The following is an 18,321-nucleotide window of genomic DNA, read 5'->3' on the forward strand; positions in this document are numbered from 1 at the left end:
CCGACACAGCTCCAAGGTCGTCGTACCAGAGTCCGACGCGGCTTGACGTAGCGTCCGGCGTTCGACTCGCCGACTCTCTCCTTTTTTTTTTTTTTTTTTTAATTTTGCGTCAGTTCGCGCCAACTCGGCCAGATTCGCGTCGATTCGGGCCAAAACAGGACGATTCGGGCGGAAACAGGAACTGATACGGCCGAAACATGCTGATATGACCGAATCCGGCCGAAACATGCTGATACGACCGAATTCGGCCGAAACAGCCGCTGAAATGGGCAGCAGTTGCCATTCTTCTACTTCATGTGGCCTTGTGAGAGGAAAAAAAAAAAGGAGAGAAGGAAGAAGAAGATGAGAAGACACCCAAAAAAAAAAAGGATGGAAGAAGAATAAAGGTATGCAACAAAAGAATATAAATTAAGGAGGTGGAAAAGTCAATTATTTAATATGGGTGGGCTTGGGACTTGGAAAATGAGTAAAGGAACCTTCTTGAAATGTGGTTTTTTGTTTACAATTACCAAAAATATTGATTTTATTAAAAACAAATCATAAACAATTATATTTTAATAATAAATTCTACCGTTTATTTGAATTTTTTTATATAAAAAAATTAAATTCACTATATAAAAATATTTTTAATAATTTTTTAATCGTCAAGTCCTGCCGCACCCGCACCTGAGTCCCGAAACGCACCCGTGCTTCATGGCCATAACCAGTATCACCCATTGACCACCACCCAGCAATGTCTTCCCAACAGAAATTCGAATCAATGATTACAATCCACACATCCCAACCGAACCCAAATTAGTGAAGGAAACCCACCACAACCCACCCTAACCTAATTATAACCCAGATCGGTGACCACACTGCCATAATCATCTTCACATGACAAACCCGAATGGATCAAAGCCATAACCACCGTCTAGAATAAACCAATAGCCCATAGCAATCACTACCATAACTACAGCCATAGAGCAAACCCATAGCAACCACCAATGAGGAGAGAGGAGAGGAATGAGAGAGTCAAAAAGTCACAAAGAGGAGATAGAGAGAGGGTTGGAGTGAGGAGATAATAGAAGGTTGAAAGCAAATAAATAAATAGTATTGCTAAAATACACTACTAAACTATAGCAATGCTACTTTTTTTAACATATGGCACATCCAATGTAGCTTTTTTCGTTTGGTGTGCTAAAATAGCATTTTTTTTAGCATGTAGCACATCCAATGCTAAGTTCATTAGCATAAGCTCTTCTTAAAATATGTCATCTTAACACATCAAAAAACTATTTTATTATTTTAGCACATCAATTTACAATACACCTTACATCCTGCCACCTACTCACAACAAGCCCATAGCCATCAATGATGACATCAACCACCATAAATCCCAACCACATTTGCCGGAATTTTCCAACAAATTTCAAATTGAAGGGGGAAAAAAAAAAAAACCCAAATCCTCTAACAAAAGAGAGACTAAAAAAGAGGGATGATTATGAATCTGAGGACTTAGGTTGCCATCATGGTGGGTCGTCATGGTGGGTCTCCGTTGTGGTGGGTCGCTGTCATGGGTCACCTTCTCCATTGTGGGTCACCCAAAACCTTCAATTTGAGTTTGATCTCCATAGTAAGGTTGGAGAGCGAGAATAAAAAAAAGAGAGAGTGAGGTCTCAGGTCTGAGGCCAAGGAAGAAGAAAGATAAAGAAAGTCGAGAGAAGTGAGAAATTGAATAAAAAAAAAGAATTTTTTTTAGCATTGGTTTTCATACGCTTCTACTAATAAAAGCATGTAGACACAAATGGGAAATTTTTTTTAGCATTTGGCATATTTGATATAGCAATATTTTTTTTTTATGTTTAATGTGTTAAATGCTAAAAATTTAGCATTTAAGAGAGCTAATGCTAGTGCTCTAATGCTCTAATAAGTTGCTAACATAATTGTGAAAAAAGTTGTGCCTTAGTTACCACATTGCTCAATATCCTATGAGTCTACCTATAGACACACTCAAATTTACATCTTTTGTGACACACTTAGGTGTCAATTTATGATTAGATTTCAAGACTTACACACAAGACCACTATAGGTATTTGTTGGGAAAAAAAAATTTTAAGTGCACCAATCACAAGGTGACACTTTAAGCATTTTGTCAATTTTGGTGAGTAATTGGATTTGTCCTTAACATTTCTCATAACTTAATATGTAGGCTTACTCTTTACTTATTTATATATATATATATATATATTGAGTTTACATTTTCATTCAAATTCACAACACTCCTCATAATTTAGTCCAATTTTCAAAGGGATTCACAACTAACATCATTTCAAATTATCGTAATAGCCTATAGTAGTAGTAGTAGTAGTAAAATAAAATAAAATAACTCAATAAATTTTGAAAAATATTTTGAATTTATAGAGACTAATATCACTAACAATTAATTAATATACGATTCTTGCAAAGTGGCTTAATTTTGGCCATGTTAATTAAAAATCCAAAGCCCCATGTTAAATCTTTACTAACAAAAGTCATTGAGAATTTTTTACTTTCTATTAAAGTTTTTTCATTATCTCAATTATTGAATTTTCCAACAAATTTCAAATTGAAGGAAAAAAAAAAAAAAAAAAAAAAACCCAAATCCTCTAACAAAAGAGAGACTAAAAAAGAGGGATGATTATGAATCTGAGGACTTAGGTTGCCATCATGGTGGGTCGTCATGGTGGGTCTCCGTTGTGGTGGGTCGCTGTCATGGGTCACCTTCTCCATTGTGGGTCACCCAAAACCTTCAATTTGAGTTTGATCTCCATAGTAAGGTTGGAGAGCGAGAAAAAAAAAAAGAGAGAGTGAGGTCTCAGGTCTGAGGCCAAGGAAGAAGAAAGAATAAAGAAAGTCAAGAGAGAAGTGAGAAATTGAATAAAAAAAAAGAATTTTTTTTAGCATTGGTTTTCATACGCTTCTACTAATAAAAGCATGCAGACACAAATGGGAATTTTTTTTTAGCATTTGGCATATTTGATATAGCAATATTTTTTTTATGTTTGATGTGTTAAATGCTAAAAATTTAGCATTTAAGAGAGCTAATGCTAGTGCTCTAATGCTCTAACAAGTTGCTAACATAATTGTGAAAAAAGTTGTGCCTTAGTTACCACATTGCTCAATATCCTATGAGTCTACCTATAGACACACTCAAATTTACATCTTTTGTGACACACTTAGGTGTCAATTTATGATTAGATTTCAAGACTTACACACAAGACCACTATTTGTTGGGAAAAAAAAATTTAAGTGCACCAATCACAAGGTGACACTTAAGCATTTTGTCAATTTTGGTGAGTAATTGGATTTGTCCTTAACATTTCTCATAACTTAATATGTAGGCTTACTCTTTACTTATTTATATATATATATATATATTGAGTTTACATTTTCATTCAAATTCACAACACTCCTCATAATTTAGTTCAATTTTCAAAGGGATTCACAACTAACATCATTTCAAATTATTGTAATAGCCTATAGTAGTAGTAGTAGTAAAATAAAATAAAATAACTCAATAAATTTTGAAAAATATTTTGAATTTATAGAGACTAATATCACTAACAATTAATTAATATACGATTCTTGCAAAGTGGCTTAATTTTGGCCATGTTAATTAAAAATCCAAAGCCCCATGTTAAATCTTTACTAACAAAAGTCATTGAGAATTTTTTACTTTCTATTAAAGTTTTTTCATTATCTCAATTATCTGTTGTTGTCATCTTTAATATCACTACTAATAAAGTCTTCCTCCCAAAATACAATTTCAATGTCGTGAAGCCTTCCCCTTGTTTGCAAGTATGATTTCCCATGTCCTATTTTTTTTTTTTTTGGATGTATGAGTAGACATACAAATTTCATGGCATTGCTTAGTTATTGATGGTTCTCTTTCTAAACCACCACGGTTTCCTTGTCCAAGCCTTAACAAAAGGATAAAACCCATTATTTTTGTTCGAATATATTAATATATTATATATTAGGATATTACTATGAATAACATAGGACATGGTTTTTCATAATACCACGGGTTATCGTAATTTTACAATACCACGAGTAGGGTTAGCATACTAAGTCTATGTGGTCCTCTATAAATTTTATATTGAGATCATTTTAATGCTTAATTCAACACATTAAAGAAAGTAGTCACTTAAGAGATTTTCATTGTGGACATAAGTCATCAGGCTGGACCATGTTAATTCTCTCTCTCTCTCTCTCTCTCTCTCTCTCTCTCTCTCCACATCATTTTATTTTGCTCTTCCTATTTCAACATGGTTTTAAAGCCATAACTAGTTCTTCATCAACCTTCATTTTTACTTTAGATGTCAACATTAAACTCTACACCTAAGGTCTAGATCCATGAGATCTCATATATACCTAACTCCTAAGATTCCAAGCCCTTTCAAAATCATTGTTTCAGTGTAGCACACACCCTTTTGCACCACCTCAATCGTAATCATGCACTTCCTTCTAGTTTCACTCACTTTTTTGCATTTATTGATGGGCCTTGATTCTTTCGATGGGAAATAAAGACCTTCCTTGCATTGAATAATTTTCTTAGCAAACATACACCTCCTTCTTGTGTTTGAGGGGTGATGTTAGAATAAATTATGTCATTATATATCAAGATATTATCATAAATATCACAGACTATGATTTTATTGAATACCCTAGACTATCATGGTTTTATAATACCATGAGTTGCTACAATTTAAGGCTTAATGTACAAAGTCTTATGTATTTATATATTAATCCTACATTGGGTTCATTGTAATATGTAGTTTAACACATTAAAGATGCATCCACTTAAGGGCTTTCCACTGTGGATGTTACTTGTCAAGTTGAATCATGTTGATTATCTTTCTCCCCCTCTCTCTTCACCTACACACACATCATTTTAATTTCCCCTTTCTATTTCACCAAATGTTAACTCACAACCTTTATAACCTCTACCACCACAATTACCTTATTCTTATAAAAACAATATTTAACACTTTGTTGATAGATTTCTCCAAATTGTGCCTCGTATGACTTTATTTGAAATAATATGTGGAAAATTTCATTGGACCTTATTATAAATTATTCTCAAAAAAATTCCAACCAAATGTAGGAGTGAAATTGAAGATTGAGGCAATTAGAAACTTATGTAGGGAAAATGTTGGTTATGGCTATTGTGGGTCTTTAGGGTTTGATGGTGGCAGTTCAATGATTTGTAGTTGGCATTATGGGTGTAGGGATGATTGGAGGATGACTTAATTAAAGGCTTGGAATGAGTTTATTCAATTTGAGTGTGTTTATGGGTGGGTTAGTAGACTGAGTGAAACCCAAATCGTCATCCAACTCCACTAACCAAAACACATATACTTATTCACTATTGAGAAATAAAGACTTGAAAAGAACTTAGAAAATAAAGATTTAGATTGTGGGTATTGTGTGGAGGTGTTGTTCAAATGGAAGCATGATAGGGTGACAGAGTGGTTTTCATTGGTGATTTGTGTGAAGGGGATGTTGAGTCTCAAGTGATTGGATGTTGGTTTGGGTTTACACATTTTTAGAACTGGAAATTGCGAAATCTTCATCTAGGACTCTAAATAATAATAATAAAATGTTTAGAATAAACTGAACCGAAAATCCGGTTTGTTATGGTTGTTGGGTATGCATGTATGAGAGTGAAATCCCCCATTGAATAATGATAACAAGAGTGATTGGTTAATATAGCATAATTGAGCATATACCCGTTGGTCTTAGGCCTTTTGGGTTAAAGTATGTCTTTATATATTATATTAACTAGTCGCTAACCTGTGCTATGCACAGGAACCTACCTATTTGTGAGGTAAACTAAAATAATTTTATAAAATTTTAAATTGATTAAGAAACTACAGTACTATTGCATGATTTGCTCTTGTAAATGTTATAATTTGATGAATAAGTCATTGCTTGAACATGCAATGGCTTATAAAAAATTTGTCAGACAGTTTTAAATACTGCAAAAAAATAACTCAAAAATTCAAATATTAAAACTTCTGAAAGACCAAAAAATATTAAAAATTATATGATTCACTGCTTAGAAATTATTGAAATAAACAAAATATATATGACTAAACAATAGAGAAATATAAGACAAAGATGGGTTACATGTAAAAGAATAATTTCAATTATTGCAAGCTTTTTTTCTTGTAAAAAACGGCTAATAAGAGTTTGGTGATTCATTTACAAAAATTACTTTTTAAAAAATACAAGAAAAACCATAAAATAAAATAAAAATTACAAAGTAAAGGAGAAGAAAATAACATAAGAATAGCTCATAACTCTACTCGGCTTAAAAAAAAATAGTGGGGTTTGCATTGCTTTTATAGTGTTCATGATTAATCTCGCAAATTTGGAGATAAATTATCAATGTTTGAGTTTGAGTTTAAGTTAGACTTGTTAGAGAAATAGAGTTTCACTCTTTATTAAGTTTGGATTAAATAAAAATAATTTTTTTTTTAAAAAAATGATAATAATGAGTTTGAGTTTAAGTTGGACTTGTTAGAGAGATAAAATTTCACTCCTTGTTAATTTTGTACCAAACAAAAATAATTTTATTGTGCTGACGTGAAAAATTGTGAGAGTTTTTCTGAAGTCAATATATATATATATATATATATATATTAACACTTGACACGAAAATAAACAATTATACTATTTTTAAGTGTATTAAAGTTTACACAAATTTAAATTCCAGACCAACTTAAAAAAAAAAAAAGAAGCCTAAACACATTATAAATGATCATCAATATCAGTAAGAGTACTAAAGCTTCGTTAAGTCGAAATATTTTTAATTAGTATAATAGGAGAATCGTTAGTCATGTCTTTTGTATTTCAAAATATTTTATCTAATTAGGCATGCTAAACGTGATATCCTATAAAATACACAACCATCCTTTTTAAAATTTTTTTTTTAAAAAAAAAGAAGATAATGATGAGTTTGAGTTTAAGTTGGACTTGTTAGAGAGATATAGTTTCACTCCTTGTTAAATTTAGACTAAACAAAAATAATTTTATTTAAATAAAATGATAATTTTATTTAAATATTGTGCTAATGTGAAAAATTGTGAGAGTTTCAGAAATTTCGATTATATATATATATATATATAGATTATTCAAGGAAACTCTCCAAGATGTTTATCTCCTAACAAGTGGTGTTAGAAGCCATGGTGGTGTAGGGCAAAGGTGGAAAGATTATCGAGGTTCCTTTCGTAGTTGGAGCGGGAACATAGTGTGTGTACTTGAAGCCCTTTCGTCAATGGAGTAGGGATGGGTCCTTTTCGCAGTTGGAACAGGGACGGTATGTTGTACCAAGCAAGCCCATAAAGCCCACACAAACAATCTTGGAAAAAGTCCAACAAAAGGGTATTATTGCCAATGGTGATAGACAACGGTGAGGTATGAGGTTCCTATGGAGGATAAAGGACGTGCGGGGTTAATACGTGGAAGCTTATGGATGATGCACTAGTAAAGAAAAAAGCCCACTAGGCAAGGGGGAGCGAGTAGGACTTGTTTATGACCCATGGAGAGATCTTGAACCCCACAGAAAAGTAGAGACTCGCATGTGAGGGGGACACTGTTGGTTATCCACGTGTGAGTGAAGTCCCACATTAAATAATGATGAGAAGAATAATTAGTTAATATAACATAAGTGAGCATATATTCATTGGGCTTAGGCCTTTTGGAGTGACATGTGTCTTTATATTTTATATTAATTATTTAAAAAAAGCTCTCCAAGGTGTTTATTTCCCCAACACTGGTCTTCTAAGGGATCTGATCAGTCTTAACCCTCTATTTTAAAAAATTCAGGTTTTGGTCTAATCCTTGTTTAGATACTCAATCTTGCACCTATAATTTAACCTTGGAGGATGACAAAATGTCAATTTTAGGTACCCAAAAATCATGGTTGCATTTTAGTCATTAACACATTCATCACATACATGAAAATGATCTTGAGGTTTTAACGATCACAATAATGCGTTCGGTTTCCAAATTGAATAGTCGAATCGAAAGATGTCACAAGATTAAGTTTTAATGGTCTGCATGCATTCATATGGGTGGTAACTATCACATGTGATTAATTGCAATTAATTTTGATTGGTTAATAATTAAAACTAATTAAATGAATTTTTATGATTGGTAGAAAATTCTCATTAAAATGTGATTTGTTGCATGAGAATAAAAGAAATAAGCCGATAATATTAAATTTGGACTGATAATTGAATTTTTGGAGTAATTATCTTAAAAATAATTATTTTAAAAATCCTAATTATCACTTTGGAATGAAGTTTATCATGAAAATAACTCTAAAATTTGTCCAAATACAGTTTTAGACTTGGAATACACTTCAAAAACATGCTAGTCAAGTAGTAGTTTTCATATTCACTTTCTAGGGCATTTTTAGCATAGTAAACATCAAAATTCGGACTAGGCTATTTCTTGCAAAGTTGTAGAGAATCAAATTTTCCTGTTGCTTTCATAATTTCAGCTAAATCCAAATTTGAGTAGAGAGATATGATCAAAGATTCAAAATACTAAAACATGTTCAGATATGAAAAATCAGCTTAACTGTTATCTAAATCTCTTTTTTATTTTTATTTTTTAGGATTTTCTTCATACATTTTTTGCTTATTTTTTAAGCTAATTTGACTTATCTTTCAAGCAACTAACACCTCTATAAATACAGGAGACTACCCAAGATTTAGCACCCCTCTTTCCCAAATGTAAAAGAACCTCTTGAAGTTTTTCTTTGGGATTTTCTTCTTTGTTAGTGACAATTCTTTAGACCTTAGAGAGCTCTGTTCTCTCTAATTTCTAAAGGAAATCCAATTTGTTTTAATTATTCATGCAAGTAAGTAGTTTGTGATTTCTTTCTATACTTTGATTGTTTATCTGATTGCTTTGCATGATTGTTTAAATTTGTTCACATCATTCCTTTACATGTTCATGATTAATTTGTTCATATGGTAACCAAATGATGTAGCATTGTTCACGCATTAAAATGAGACTCATTATAGATCTAAGATGGGTTGTTGAATTTTTTTTTTTTTTTTAAATAAATCCATTGTTTTCTTTTCATAAAAAACAGATCTAAATTTTTTTTATTATATATCTATTGTTGCCAGCTAATTAAAAACTGAAACTTTTTTTTTTTCTTCTAAATCTCTTATTTTCTTTTTATAAAAACAGATCTAGAATATTTTTTTTACCAACTTATTGTTTTCTTCTCACAAAAAAAAAAAAAAAAAAAACAGATATTTTAGGGACCAAATCGAAAATGCCAAAATGTAGGGACCAAAAGTGTATTTACGCCTTTCCAATTTTCATTTCAACCGTATGAGAAGCGTACTCGGACGAGCCTCCGAATCATCGCCAAATCATCGTCACTGTGTTGCGTCGCGAACTCAACCACTCGCTCTCACTCTCAAACCCAGCGACTGAGCTTCCCTCTCTTAAACCTCAAAAGCCTTTGTCTCTNTTCCTTTACATGTTCATGATTAATTTGTTCATATGGTAACCAAATGATGTAGCATTGTTCACGCATTAAAATGAGACTCATTATAGATCTAAGATGGGTTGTTGAATTTTTTTTTTTTTTTTAAATAAATCCATTGTTTTCTTTTCATAAAAAACAGATCTAAATTTTTTTTATTATATATCTATTGTTGCCAGCTAATTAAAAACTGAAACTTTTTTTTTTTCTTCTAAATCTCTTATTTTCTTTTTATAAAAACAGATCTAGAATATTTTTTTTACCAACTTATTGTTTTCTTCTCACAAAAAAAAAAAAAAAAAAAGCAGATCTGGAATTTTTCTCTCAAATACATTGTTAAAATCTGAAATTTTCTTTTTAAATCTATTGTTTTATTCTTATAAAAACAGATCTGGAACTTTTATTTTAAATTTATTGTTTTCTTCTTACAAAAAAAACAAATCTAAAACTTTTGTGATAAATTTATTGTTTTCTTCTTATAAGAATAGAATCAAATCTGAATATTTTTCAAAGTTAATGTTTTCTTTTAATTAAAAATAGATCTAAAATATGTTTCCAAAACCTTTTCTTTTAAAAAAGAATGGATTATAAAATCTAATCATAGACTTAATCTTAGATCTATCATTGACCCAAACACATGTTGCATTTAAAATCACTGTATTGCATTGTATGTTTAATGGTACATAATTGGTCATTCATAAGTCTAGAAGGCCGAACTCTGTTTGGATGTATGTAGTGCCAATACTTTCCATATAACTTAGCCCCCGGATTTAGATTAGAAAGTGGATACAACTAGACCCAAAAACCTTTATATTAACCCATTTTGTGTAGGATTTGAAAAAAAATAACCATTATTAACTTAGCTTTCTTAGAACCAGATTTTATTGTTAATCTTAATCTATTTATTTAATGAAAAGATACAGAACTTTTAGTTTGGATGATAAAATAAATTTCTAATTTTTAGTAGTCATTATGTTCTTTTTATTAAGAATATATGAGAACAAAACATTTTAATTGTTCTCAAAACTCTCAAAGATAAAACTAAAAATAAGCTTTGTAATTTTTATTTTAAATTCTTTTTACTTTTAGATTGCAATATTATCCAAAAAAAAAGACCCTATATAGATTTTATTAAAGATGCTAAAATTCTCATCCAATCAATTTGTAACTAAGACTAAGGACCTTTGCGATCATGGCCGGTACGGACGAATTCGTAAAAGGAAGCGTTAATGCAAACGGCGTCGCAGTGATCACACTCGATCGCCCCAAGGCTCTCAACGCAATGAACGTAGGTTGGTTTCACTTTCCTCATCCGATTTTTATTACTTCTCGCTCTCTTTTGTTTCTTGTTTCCTCTATTGAAGTGTGAGCATAAAGCGATTCGTTGAAATTCCTGCAATTTTGGATGAATTTGAGTTCTATAGCTTGAAATTGTGGAATTGAAAAAAAAAAAAAAAGAGGAATTTTGCGATTGGAAATCGTCGTTTTTAACTGATGATTTTGTGTGCAAAAAATGTGAAAAATTGATGCGTGGAAGGAAGGGCATTGTTTGTAATTAGTTTTGGAAATGTGGCCATTATCCCATGAAATTAAAGCTGTATCATATTATGCATTTATGCCAAGTGAAAGCTATTGCATTTGTTGTCAAGTTATGATTTATGAATAATGAAATTAAACTTTATTTTAAGTTTTAATGTTTTGTTGAATTAGTTGATTAACTGATAAGGGAAATGCAAAAGCCTGTGGCGTTTTAATTTCAACGTCAATGTTGAATGTTGTTTTTGATGTAAATGAATACTATTGTTTTTTATTTTTTTGCTATGTACTTAACATTAACCTGTTGATAATGCAGATATGGATATAAGATATAAAAAATTTCTCGATGAATGGGAATCGGACCCAAGGGTCAAATGTGTTCTGGTTGATAGTAGCTCAGCTCGTGCGTTTTGTGCAGGTAACGCAAAGAAAATTGGAGTCCTTCATGCATTTTTTCTTTGATTTTTTGTATGCTTTTTTGGCAAGATACTGATACGCACGCACCCAATGGGTCTTGATCCCACGGCCTCTCCCTCCACCTAGAACTTATAAGTGGAGGAGGTGCCAATTAAGCTAGAGCTCATTGGCTTTTTGAGCTATTTTCTGAATTTGATTTCTCATTCATATCTTTTCCATTTATATTTGGATTTTTCTTTTGGAGTTGTTTTTTGGTTTCCAAGTGTTAGTTAAGGTTTTGAGGGTAACCATTGATGGACAATGCAGGAATGGATATTAAAGGGGTTGTTGCTGAGATTCAAAAGGACAAAAATACACCTCTTGTGCAGAAGGTTCCTTTTATAAGGCTTCTTTTATGCTATCAACGTTTCTTGCAAAATTGCTTATTTGATTGTGGTTATCGATCTGCATTATTTGCACTGTTCTATATATATATATATATATATATTTTTTTTTTTTCCCTTTCTNTAATAGAAAAAGAACTCAAATTGCTAAAAATATACTCCCTCCATAGAAAATTATATAAATTTCAAACATGACCTTCAAAATAAACCTAAACAAAATAAAGCATAGGGTTCTATTGGGAAGTCAGTTGATTAATCACCATGACCTTCAAGATTGGACAAGTATTTTAGGAAAGCCAAAACTAGAACACTCGACAAACAAAATGAGACGAAGGCAGTAGCTGACAATCATCTCATAATAGTGTTATTTTTAACAAAGTTTACAACTTATTGATTTGGTGATACATAATTTTTTTTTTTTTCCTTTTTTTCATGAGAAGTAATGATACATAAAAGGACAACAAGACTCAATCATATCTGATACTCGGTTTTGGTTGTGATCTGCTTCACATCACCACCTGCAGATAAACTAAGATATGTATTATCATCTAACTAATAGACAACGCTAAGCAAGTTAACTTACTAAAGAAAACGGCGTATATAATGCAACAAATCAACATAAAAAGAAGAAAAAAAGAAATGTGGGGCTCTTCTTAAAGCTTCTTTGTATGTGTATTTGATGCATCCTCAATCACTTCTTATTAAATCTATTGTCACTCACTGGAAAGTTTAACAACCAGTTTACATATTATAATCATGAGACGGGAGATCTCACTTATTCTGATTGAGAACTGAGCAGGATAACTGAATTTTGCTTCTGGACCTCTTTTAGGTTCTCCAACAAAAGTTTATAAACCATTTGACATGTTATTATTTCTACCGTTTGAAAGATATCGTGATCATGATTTGAATTTAACTTTCAACTTATGAGTTCTTTCTAGTGTTTCTAGGTGCTTTGATAATTTTCAAGTATAAATTAAATAGCATACATGGATTGATATTCTGTTCACTGCATGTGCATATTGAAGGTTGTATATTTAAATTTCAACACATGCATTGTTTGTGTATTGGGACCTAAACCTGACATCTTTTGGCCAGTTCATAGTGGTTAATTAGTTTGGGTGGTATACTTTGATGCTTGTGTAATTCATATAATGCCTTTTGAGTCAGTTGGACTGCATATAATTTCTTAAAATAAGCTTCCATTTGTATTATGTGTCCCCAAAGTCTGCTTCTTAATTTTTTGCATGAAGTTAATATGCATTATATTGCTTCACATTTCTCAGGTATTCACTGCTGAATATTCTCTAATATGCAAAATTTCTGAGTATAAGAAGCCATATATATGCTTCATGGATGGCATAACAATGGGCTTTGGAATAGGCCTATCTGGTCATGGTCGTTATCGGATCATAACGGAGGTATGCTTGCCTTGATATGCAAAGGGCATTTAGTGTTGTTCAGTTATATTTTATTGTCATTCTAATTTTTTACCTTTTTCCTTGTATATATGCATTTCAGAGGACTGTTCTTGCTATGCCAGAAAATGGAATTGGCTTGTTCCCAGATGTTGGTTTTTCATATATAGCAGCACAAAGTCCAGGAGGAGGATCAGTTGGTATGCTTTTTGTTGCTACATAAAGTACTTATTTTCCTTTTCTTCTTGTAATGGAACTATATATTTTTTTCAGTCTTGATCTTGTTATGGGAATTTACAAAAAGCATGAGAAGGACATGGCTGCATAGGAAGTAGTTATAAGTAAAATTAAGGAAAACATTTTGGAAGTCCAGAGACACAATCATCAATATCAATTGAACTGTTATAAGTAGCTTCCTTAATTATAGGTTTATAAGATTCTTTTCTTCAAATATTTTTTGCAGGTGCTTATCTTGGAATGACTGGAAAAAGGATTTCTACACCCTCTGATGCACTATATGTAGGTCTTGGTACACATTTTGTGCCATCTGGGAGCTTGGTTTCCTTGAAGGAGGCCCTTTTGGGAATTACATTGTATGTCATTGATCTATATTTGATTGCTAGTTTTCATTTTATTGGAATCCATTAGGCTATTCTGTAATTTCTAATTTAGAAATTTGCATTCTAACTTATCAAATGGTATCTCCTCTCCCTGTAAGAGCAAGTGGATGGTGAGGTCATGGGTTTAAGACCCATCGGGTGTGAAACTTACCAATAGGAGAAAAGAGAGATAATAATTTAAGAATTTTCAATCTCTTATAATTTGATCTTTTAAATTGGTTCTAGTAAACAGCCATTACTCATCTTGTAAATTAGACCCTTTGTTTCTTTAGTTGAAATTACTCTATCAAACTAATTTGGTGAGAACTCCATGACTTTGGGTACTGAAGTTTTTAATTTTTGATGCTTTATTTATTTAAGGTGGGGTTAAAGCCACATGATAACATTAATCTATGTAACTCAAGTGTTTATTTGTGATGAAGTCTGTAGTGCATATACCTTGTTGTTCAGGATATAATTTCCTCTCATATTGTTGACTTCAAGTATATGAAAATGTTGTTCTGCACAGAAGATGTTCTTTTAGCAATATGTACATGATTTCTTGCTGAAAAATCTTGTCCAATTGTTATTTCAGTTCAGATGATCCACATCAAGACATCAAAGCACTTTTGGCAAGATTCAGTGGTAACCCTGAGTCTGAGTCCCAATTAAAATTGCTCTTACCTCATATAGTTTCATCCTTCAGTGCAAATAAATCAGTTAAAGAGACAATTGAGGAACTGAAAAAGAATCAGCTGAGTGGTGAAGCAGCTGGTATGTTTAAGTACCAATTGGTTTTTTTATTGTTGTCTGAATGAAATGTGTATGCATTTTCTTGGTGCTCCCAAAGACCGATTCATCTGGATTTCAATTGGGTTTCAAAATTTTGGCTTCCTCAAGTTTGTCATTTGATGCTGGCTGATTTCCATTCTCTCTTTATGCAGTGGTAGAGTGGGCTAATGAAGCCCTTCAAGGTCTTGGAAAAGGTGCTCCTTTTTCGCTTTGCTTAACACAAAATTATTTCTCTAGAGTTGCCTCTGCACATGGAAAAACTGGCAATGAATTGTCAACAGTGAGTTTTGAGTTCCTTTTTTTTTTTTTTTTTTTTGGGGGGGGGGGGGAGGGATGGGGATTTAGTATTGCAGGAAAATTTGTAAAATAACATGAGTACTCCTGCATTTGGTTGCGTCCAGCTAAGCGGTGTGATGAAAACCGAATATCGCATTGCCATAAGGTCTTCTCTACGAAATGATTTTGCTGAAGGTGTTCGGGCAGTTTTGGTGGACAAGGATCAGGTTCAATCTTTAGTCTCTGAAGTCCCTTCCTCTGTACCGTAGAAATATGTGAAAATATTAGTTTCATACATTCAAACCATCTTTTTAGCATCCAAGTTTTTATTTATTCATTTATATAAATAACATAGGGAATCTTTCTATGGAAGAGCCCTTTGGACTCACCTTTAGCCAGTAAAACCTACCGGCAACTAACCCCACCCATTAGAACCAGTTGCTGGCTAATCCCGGGGCATTCACCCCTGACTGGCTAAGCAATTTATGCTCATGCCTAGGAGCATTTTCTTCTGTTGATGGTGCTGATTTTCTATTAGCAACATTAATAAATGCATTAGTCCTTTTTGTCTTCGAGCCCTTAAAAGGGTACTCATTTATGTAATCATTTAGAACATCTTAGATGTATTATGCTCAGATTTTTCCATGATTATGCCTTTGCAGAACCCAAAGTGGAATCCTGGAAGTTTGGAGGAAGTAAATCACAGTGAAGTGGAAACTCTCTTTGAACCATTGAGCCCAGAAGTTGAGGAGTTGAGAGTGTGACTGATGCGTTATGACTTTCGTAGTTATTTCCTTTTTTATTTGGACTACATAAGGTGGGCATTGCCCCCCAGTGGGTTTTGAATGGAATCCACCACCTTGAGGTCATTGGCAACCTTCATAGTATTTCTTTATCGCTTCAGTAAGATAGATTGTGAACAATATTGAAATCTCCTGTAAGCTGCAAAAAAGAAGTTGAATTAAGGTCATTGGCAACCTCCATTGTATTTCCTTGTTGCATCAGTAAGATAGATTGTGGACAATATTGAAATCTCCTGTCAGCTGCAAAAAATAAGTTGATTTTACGTATGCAAAAGCTGTCCAACTTTGTGTATGGTATTCTTCGTGATGTTGGTGACTGATGATAGAATTTGTGATGTTGGAAAATATTTTGGGCCCCAAGAGTTCATATATGTTACATTAGGCCTTGCAAGTGACTGTGCATGTTTCTTGATCAATGTACTGTTTTCCTCTGAAGATCAGGGTACAAATAACCTATTTGAAAATGTTGAAATGATTTTGTGCGGATGTCAATATGTCATAATCAGAATTAATAATTTTTTTTTTAAGTGGTTCTACACTCAAGCTTGTACGATTTATAATGTATATGCATCGGCAGTATAGGCTGTATAGTCCTGAATTTCTTATTTTATGGCCATATAGGATAACAGAAAAATCATTTGTCAGAGCATTCATAATGAGCTCAACAAACTCCCATTTTTCAAATTGTTGAAAATCCATCCCAAAACATTTTTATTTTATTTTATTTTTCAAATTGTTGGAAACCCATTTTTAAAAAAATTTAACCCAACAGCAATAATGCCGTTGCAGTGGTTTAAACTTTGTTTTTTGTGGGGGGGGGGTGTGGTTTGTGTTTCTACACAACATACCCTACGCACTGTCTCAGACAGCCTCCTTGTAGATTTCAATAGCTCGCTCAACCATGATCAGTTTATGGCTGCCTTGCCAATTGCGGCAGCATCACAGGGGTTTCAATTCGGGGCTAAAAGAAAAGGCTTTGGGTTTTTGAGTCGTGGGGAAGACAGTTTTCCAGAGAAGGCTTGCTGGTGGCTAGCTACAGTTTGGGGCTATGTGGATTTTGGATTTTGGTTTGGGGCTGGTGTGTAGAATTTGGCAAGTGGAGGTGGTTTTGGGTAGGTTTTTGAGACTCTAGTTTGATATGTGGCGTTTTCATGACGCATAACCTAAGAAAACCCTCTTGCAAAGAGCACTTTAGACATTGTTAATACCCACTGTAGAAACCTTTCCAACAAACGACTATAGTGCCATATCTCTCATTCAGTAATTGTGGTGGCATGAACTTTTTTCGTTTTTACAAAATGTCTTGGCTTTTAAGTTTCACCCAAAAGATACAATAAGCTACTAATAAAAAATTGATTCTTACAAGACTCGAGCCTTTCTTCCTTCAAAAGGCTATACTTAGCCAAAGGCCCAAAGTTTAAATTAAGAAAAAAAAGAAGAAAAAAGAAGAAGAAGAAGGAGAACAATACAATTAAACAGTATGATTAGGAGCAATCCCCACTCCTCAAACTTTGTAGTAGATCTAAGTATCCAAAATGTTCAGGACTCATGTACCTGCAAATTTTGAATATAAAAGTTGGAATTTTAAGGTTAAAATTATGCTATAGATGTACTACTCATAGCAGTTCATTAAGAAACTATAGAGAAATACCCGTGTCGAAACAAGAAATCAATGATGACAAGAGAGCAATTTGGCTTGAAAAACTGTGTCCTCTGTATGACGTTTGCTACATGTGTCACAGGAATCAACTTGAAGCTATCCACCTCTCCATCTGTCACTCAACAAGACATTTACAAATGAATAAAATCCTCTATAGGAAAACACAGTAAATCAAATAAAACAAATAGTCATTACTGAGATCAAACGACAAGAGCTGTCCTTAGGAACTGATAAGAGCAATTGAAGAAGCAGAGCTTGAATTGGCCTACCTTGATTCTCAGGTCTAAAGCTTGCAGGCAGCTTCAAATCATAACAAAATAGAACGTCTCTCTTATATCTGTAACCATCAATGTCCATATAGGAAACAGTGCCAACTGGTATAGCCCTGTTTATAATCTCATTAGTGAGAGAGAGAGAGTCCATTCTCAATCAAAGGCATCTGCCACGGCAAGGTAACATGATATGATAGTGAAATGGCAAATGAAAACTTACTCTTTAGAAATGGATTTGGGTATTCCAGCTTCCTCTTCACATTCCTTCACAAGATTCTCACCACAAGCAATCCCATAAGGCTGCCATTGCCAACATGGAAATATGAGAGCACATCAGTGGTTTAAACTTTGGTTTTTTTTTTGGGGGGGGTGTGGTTTGTGTTTCTACACAACATACCCTACGCACTGTCTCAGACAGCCTCCTTGTAGATTTCAATAGCTCGCTCAACCGTGATCAGTTTATGGCTGCCTTGCCAATTGCGGCAGCATGACAGGGGTTTCAATTCGGGGCTAAAAGAAAAGGCTTTGGGTTTTTGAGTCGTGGGGAAGACAGTTTTCCAGAGAAGGCTTGCTGGTGGCTAGCTACAGTTTGGGGCTATGTGGATTTTGGATTTTGGTTTGGGGCTG

At 33.1% G+C, this 18,321-nt stretch overlaps 2 protein-coding genes across 2 annotated transcripts; one reads left to right on the forward strand and one right to left on the reverse strand.

The window, feature by feature from the left end:
• Positions 1–9,441: 9,441 nt before the first annotated feature.
• LOC112028214 (3-hydroxyisobutyryl-CoA hydrolase-like protein 3, mitochondrial) lies at positions 9,442–16,157 on the forward strand. Its single transcript, XM_065780790.1, has 11 exons — positions 9,442–9,522; positions 10,707–10,830; positions 11,391–11,492; positions 11,798–11,862; positions 13,161–13,295; positions 13,396–13,492; positions 13,756–13,885; positions 14,487–14,665; positions 14,836–14,963; positions 15,085–15,186; positions 15,622–16,157. The coding sequence occupies exons 2-11, from the start codon at positions 10,731–10,733 to the stop codon at positions 15,721–15,723; spliced, it is 1,140 nt and encodes a 379-aa protein (XP_065636862.1). The 5' UTR covers positions 9,442–9,522; positions 10,707–10,730; the 3' UTR covers positions 15,724–16,157.
• An 827-nt stretch (positions 16,158–16,984) lies between these two features.
• Positions 16,985–18,017, reverse strand: LOC136070619 (nudix hydrolase 20, chloroplastic-like). Its single transcript, XM_065780772.1, has 4 exons — positions 17,915–18,017; positions 17,692–17,807; positions 17,414–17,534; positions 16,985–17,316 (listed from the first exon to the last, which is right to left on the reverse strand). The coding sequence occupies exons 2-4, from the start codon at positions 17,777–17,779 to the stop codon at positions 17,247–17,249; spliced, it is 279 nt and encodes a 92-aa protein (XP_065636844.1). The 5' UTR covers positions 17,780–17,807; positions 17,915–18,017; the 3' UTR covers positions 16,985–17,246.
• Between the last annotated feature and the right edge of the window lie 304 nt (positions 18,018–18,321).

Source organism: Quercus suber, unplaced genomic scaffold (assembly GCF_002906115.3).
Source record: "Quercus suber isolate HL8 unplaced genomic scaffold, Cork oak 2.0 scaffold_247, whole genome shotgun sequence".
In the NCBI taxonomy this organism is placed as follows: Eukaryota; Viridiplantae; Streptophyta; class Magnoliopsida; order Fagales; family Fagaceae; genus Quercus; species Quercus suber.

What these genes read in the sequence shown, in the direction of transcription:
- LOC112028214 (XM_065780790.1), top strand. Translation starts at nt 10,731, where the DNA reads ATGGCCGGTACGGACGAATTCGTAAAAGGAAGCGTTAATGCAAACGGC. An exon ending in TCTCAACGCAATGAACGTAG is followed by an intron (nt 10,831 to 11,390) that starts GTTGGTTTCACT and finishes TTGATAATGCAG; the next exon opens with ATATGGATATAAGATATAAA. An exon ending in TTTTGGTGGACAAGGATCAG is followed by an intron (nt 15,187 to 15,621) that starts GTTCAATCTTTA and finishes ATGCCTTTGCAG; the next exon opens with AACCCAAAGTGGAATCCTGG.
- LOC136070619 (XM_065780772.1), bottom strand. Translation starts at nt 17,779, where the DNA reads ATGGACATTGATGGTTACAGATATAAGAGAGACGTTCTATTTTGTTAT. An exon ending in CTTTAGACCTGAGAATCAAG is followed by an intron (nt 17,535 to 17,691) that starts GTAGGCCAATTC and finishes GTTGAGTGACAG; the next exon opens with ATGGAGAGGTGGATAGCTTC. An exon ending in GATTTCTTGTTTCGACACGG is followed by an intron (nt 17,317 to 17,413) that starts GTATTTCTCTAT and finishes CAAAATTTGCAG; the next exon opens with GTACATGAGTCCTGAACATT.